Source organism: Argentina anserina, chromosome 3 (assembly GCF_933775445.1).
Source record: "Argentina anserina chromosome 3, drPotAnse1.1, whole genome shotgun sequence".
NCBI classification, from domain to species: Eukaryota; Viridiplantae; Streptophyta; class Magnoliopsida; order Rosales; family Rosaceae; genus Argentina; species Argentina anserina.
Window position 1 is genome coordinate 3460580 of NC_065874.1, and position 6118 is coordinate 3466697.

At 37.6% G+C, this 6118-nt stretch overlaps 1 protein-coding gene across 1 annotated transcript; it reads right to left on the reverse strand.

Annotated features, from left to right (window-relative positions):
- Positions 1-2490: 2490 nt before the first annotated feature.
- LOC126785757 (uncharacterized) lies at positions 2491-3216 on the reverse strand. Its single transcript, XM_050511396.1, has one exon. It carries the CDS (start codon positions 3214-3216, stop codon positions 2491-2493), a length of 726 nt encoding a protein of 241 aa, XP_050367353.1.
- Between the last annotated feature and the right edge of the window lie 2902 nt (positions 3217-6118).

Genomic DNA, 6118 nt, shown 5'->3' on the forward strand with positions numbered 1-6118 from the left:
TGAAGTTTCCCTGAAAGCCAAAGCTTTGGCATCTAAACAGGAAGCCGACCAAAAGGTCCTGAAGGCCTAAACCCTAAACCCCACTTAAGAAAAGACAAATTATATATACAAGATCAACAGAATAGCTGATGGCAGCTTGGTGAAGATGTCTCTGTTGAAAGAATCCGACTTTAATCCAAAGGAAGTTGAAGACCTGGACATCCTGTTCGAAATGACTTAAGAAAAGAAAAGCCTAATTAGAGATTGAGTTTCTGAGTCTTCTTCTGCTATTGCTTCAAATAACCAAATGTAATACCAGGCGGAAACTTGTTTGCTTAACTTCATTCCAAAAATTCCAACAAAGGAAAGAAAGCTCTTCCTACAACATACTATAATTTGAGACTAAAACCTATGGATTAGGGATCATTCATGTAAACATAGTCTCACAAAACAAAGTATTAACAAAATTCTTAAAATATGTCGAAATTAGAAACATACATAAATCACATATCAGATCATTACATTGTCAAGACTCAAGACCATCCCTAAATCAAGCATCTTTGGTCACATATTAGAAACAATCATAAACAGAAAGAAAAATCAAGGTGAGAGATTAGTAATGAAGAACTAGGTTAAAAATTTATCTGACAGTGCAAGCAACAGCATAAGCCCAAGTCTTGAGGTGCTCCTTCATAGCCATATTATCATTGAGATTGAACTGATTAATCTTATACCCAAAATTCTCCTCCAGAAAAATCCAATTACACTCAGAAGCCTCCTCTGCCTCCACATGAAAACCCAAATCAATCTCCCCAAGAATCCTCCTCCTGTTTCTCTGCATACACCTCTTGCTTCTTGACCTCCTCCTCCTCTGTTCCTTCTCTCTTAAACTCGGACAATAGTACTCCACCACTTCAGCTACACCACTCTTTTTAACACCAACTTCAGCACATCTCGGTGTCCCCATAGTCGAATTCCCAGCCTCCGATTCCGTCTCATTCTTCTGTTCTTCAACAATTGGCAACACTGGCTTCAACACCTCCTCAATCACACTCTGTTCTTGAACATCCTCAGTGCCACTAGCTGCATCCGACACCGGGGTTCTTCCGGAAGAGAAGACGTTGCTGTAGAACCATAGAGAGTCCAAGCTCTCCATGAGAACCCCTTCCATGAAGTGTCTAAGAAACAACGAGGAGGAGAGTACAGAGTACTAGTAGCTTTGTAGTTGACGACATTAATCTTTTCTATTTTGGACGGACTCTTTTCGAGAAAGGCGAAGAAGAATAAAACCCCAAGCCAGTATTCTCCTTCTATGCTGATAAAGTTACGATATTGACCTCAAAAGACTGATACCTGGTGCGGTGACATGGAGGGTATCTTAGTCAAGTGTGGTGGTGGGCTGACCGGTCCCGTTATTTAAGGGGGAAAGTTACCCAACGGTCGAAAACAACGTGGATTACAGATATGATTGAAGGCTTTATTTAATTTTACGAAAATTTAGAGAGAGTGCGGTGAAATTTGTGGTCTTCGAATTTTGGGGTAATTTTGACCTCTGAGGTTAATCGTAACGTATTAAACTGGAAGAGTAGGAAGTAGAATTTGAGGAGGATAAATAAATCTTATCCATTATTACGTCATTAAGTGCGTCATTGATTAGGAAAATTAATCAGAAACTAAATAGAGTTTGAGAATTCAAAACCGTGTTTGGTAATTCTCAGTTTGGTCCGACATATCACATGGTGGCCTGGGCCCATTAAATCATTTTCAGCTTGTGACCCTTTGTAGTACTATTTACACGTGTTGTCTGGCTTAGTACTCATAAAGTGTCACAGACTCACAGTGATGAACCAATGACAATATTTTTTGCTTAGTCAGTGTGCTGTGGATTGTTTCCAGATTGAGATTCTGCTTCGTGTGTACATGAACACTTGTATTAAGGGAGGAAGTTTTAAGGTTTAGTAATGGAAAATTCTTGTTGTAATAGAGAATTCTTGTTGCATTTACCTAATTCACTGTTTGACAATTATTTAAAAGTCGTTGAGTAATCCTCTACATTGAAGATTTCTGAAGAATGGTGTAGAAAATAAGTGTTTTCTCGAATGATCAACGTATGCATAAATTTGCAACATGACATCATATTGAGACCCTTTGGTAAGACATGCATCTCACGCTTCAAGATGATGCCAAGTAATTGTGGCGCTTAAGAAAGCCCCCACATGTTTCCGGGAACTTGATAGCTGAGAAATTTCAAGGCTCTTATTCTTTTCTGCGTACTCTAAAAATCCAAGGAACTTAAGTTTCCATTTTTCAACTTTAGGCTAGTTAACCAAAATGCAGAAGAAGCACCAGAAAAGCACAAGTATGCACAACTAGGCTGATTAAAGAATGGTATACCTTAATTTATTCACATTTACAAAGATTCAAGAACAATTTGGTCGATCTGAATCTGCTGTATAAAGAATGGACGAGAGAAAGTAAATCAAAATTATAATTATTGAACTATCTACAATGTCATCTAACTGTAGAAGCAACCGTATGAGCCCACCATCTGAGATTGTCCTTCATGTCGATTTCATTGCTCAAAGAAGGAAACCTCCAATCCATCAATGGCTTCTTCTCTTTCTTTCTCTTCTCCATCACCTCCCACGCTTCAGAAAGATAAGGCCTTGAAATCGCAGACTCATCATCAAAAGCTTCCTCACCTTCTTCACCTTCATCCTTCTTCCCAAACTTTTTCAGACCAGGAATGATTGAAGCCAAGTTTGTGTTTTTGTCTTCCTCTGAGAAGATGAATCCCAAATCCATAAACCCCTTTAGCTCCTCAAACTGAAGGTCTGTCAAGCTCTTGCTCCCGCCCTTCTTCCTTCTTCTCTCAATTTTAGCCTTCCTTGATGACTCTATTTCATGTTTTTGTACGGGAATATCTTTAATTGATTTTGTGGCTTCTTTCCCAGAAAGAATGGTGCTGAGCTTCGGTCTCTGGAGAACTGAGTCCGGCGAGAGAGAACCGCAGTTCATAAAGCTCGTTTTGGAGCTCAAATCTTCGCTCATGGATCTAGTATGGAGGCTTGGAATGCGTAAGACCTCTGGTTTTGATGGTTGTTCTTCACTTTCATGAACTAAGTCTGCTTCAAATCTTGATGAGCTTGCTGAATACGGTTGTTTCTTGAGGATTTCATGCTCAAACCAGAAAGAATCAAGAAGCTCCATGATCTGCTCTGCTTCCATTAATGGCATGGCGGCTGTAGAAAACGAAGACTAGAAGATTCTAGTTTTTGTGAATTGTGATCGTGCAAGTAGTCTTTGAGAGGCTTTAATATATAGAGAGCTTATTTGGTTACTAAATTGCCCTTGAATTGCTCCATATATTACTAGAAAAACTCAACCTTTACTACACGTTTTCCATTCGGGTCATTTTATATTTTCACTTGTGATTTGTGATGGACATTCCAAGGAAGCAAGAGGGGTTTGAACGTGTTGAGATTTGATGGCTTCAAGAAAAGGCGAAGTTACCACACGCTTAATCCCTGGCTTTGTGCATGTAGATATTATTAGACTAATCAAGCTTGGATTTGCTCATTGGATTTGGATTCTAATTTCAGTCTTGCGTTAATTAGAAGTTTACTGTTCCTATATTCTCCTCCTACACGAAGATACTCAGTTACTAACTATTCCTAGGCATACATGGAATCCTAATTACTTTCAAGTTTCAACCATGAGTTTACATTCTATTCATCCCGAATTTCTGAAGATATGTCATCATTTACATGTACAATAATTCGCCAGTTAACCCAATCACGAATACACCTAGTCCACAAGATGAACTCCTATAATTGCGGGATTGTTGCTTGTAGCTCATGCAGAACATGATTGTGTGTAACCTGTCTGCACTAAAAACTACAAAAACACTTGATATGTTGGTGACATGTCCATCACGTACATCATATGTTGATGAGTGTTGCATGCAGTTTGCTGCACCACCTAAATGATCGATCCAACCAATCGATATAATGGCCATAGCAATAATGTGTTCTTGCTTCACATTTACACAAAATAAACCTAACGACTGTCATAAATATGGTGGATGGATGTATATATATATATATATATATATGTGTGTGTATATATATATATATATATCTCTCTCTCTTTGAGGTTGTTGGTCCAATTGAATTTGACATAACTTTGCAACCTAACAAGTGGGTAAGATCTGTGTGCAGAAAGACTTATCTATCTATCTAGCATTATTTTTTGGAGCTTGCTGCAGAGTGATCAAGATCTCTTTAGTTATACAAGAGTAAGATGAAACTATAATCGATGAAAGAATACGTGCATGTGTGATAGTGGTATATGAATTTACTACATAGCAATATGTGCTAGGTTTTTAAATTGAACTGTAATCCTCGTGCATAGTATCACGTACGATGGAGATATGCATACACCTATCGATTGATGAATTTTCTAAGGCAGCTCAAGGAACGTTGAATATATAGTCATGGACACAACAACTTATGGTAGCATCATCTCTCACGTTTTTGATGAACTTTTTGAACATAGAAGAACAACTTTCATCTTAACAAATTATATGCATAAAATTTAGATATAACAATCCCGAAGCCCACATCAGTCTTGAATCGATCGAAATGCAGCGTTGTGATAATCTGTGTGAGTCTTATTCCTGGAATACTTCCTCAAATTTACATATACATAAATGGACCAAGTCTAATTATCTCTCTCAAACAGTATTATATTTGAGGGTGCGTGAGTTTACAGTATTATATATCAAGTTTCATTCTTCCCTTGAACCACTCTTGCTGCGCTTGATCACATTGTGGAAGCAGAAGAAAAGTTCCATAACGTTTATCCAGAGATCGATGCGTACAAGACGACGATAGTTCTGAAAGCAAAATACAAGTCAAGTACATCAATATAGTACACATAATCGGATAGCGTGTGAAGCTGAAAATATCAGTAAAGAACAAATATAAGATCGACCATAAGCATATTCTGATGATATTCGATCACGTAGTCACATGAAACATGTTAATAATTTAAGAGTTTAATTAATCACATGTATATTATAGCTTAGAATTTAGAGTAGTCAAACTCTAATGCATCATAATTCACATAATTAAATCTCAGTTTCCACGTGCATCGGAACAGAGTTCCTTTCAACCAATGAATGGTTCAAACACACAGTCTCTGCTTCGACGTTCACACGACGTGGTTCTCAGTTCTAACCCCCAGGACTGATTGGGATTCAAAGATTATAATTAGGTATAACTAACTTCGCTCAGCAATCTTAATCATGTTTATATTTGCCATTAAATTAGTGACCGGGAAAACTCCGGAAGTCAGAGCATAATGTTAAACTGGATCGAGTATACATGTAATGGTCAACAGAAGCAGTTGATCGAGCATCTGTGTCATACCTTCGCTAGTGAGTAGTGAGCTACGGGATCAATGACATCAGACGCTGCAAATAAACACTCCTTTCGTTTTAGCAATAAATAAATAAAGAATCTGGTGTAGCTCAATACATGAAACAAGGAAAAAAAAATGAAGAATTCGACAGCAGTTCTTGTTGATATCTTACTTGTACTAGATGTTTTGATGATGATCGAGGCCACGGCCGGGGGTCTGCCGAGAACTACTGAAATCGGGTTGATATAATGAAATATGCAAGTATGTATTCAAGTGAATAATTATTTACGGTTTCAATAGTTTGTGTTATGTTAGCTAGCTAGCAGCAAGGGGATATATATATATATATATATATATATATATATAATACGGATTTTCTTAAATGAGGAGGTCCGCACTAATGATTTTGGTGCGGATTTCTATCTTTTTACCACTTTTTGATCGAATTTTCTCATCTCCACCGTCTAGTATCTAGATAATATTGTGTAGATTATCTCTGCAAAATTTCAGCCAATTTGGTAATCGCTAAGGCTCTCAAACTCGAATAACAAACGGACGGACCGAATTCTATCGAACATGAACCGTTCATATTTTTAACAGACAAACGCAATTTTGAGGGCCTTAACGATTACCAAATTGGCTGAAATTTTGCAGAGATGATCTCCACAATATTATCTAGATACTAGACGGTGGAGATGAGAAAATTTGATTAAAA

Excerpts from the sequence above, each read along its gene's own strand:
- LOC126785757 (XM_050511396.1), bottom strand. The coding sequence starts at position 3,216 with ATGCCATTAATGGAAGCAGAGCAGATCATGGAGCTTCTTGATTCTTTC.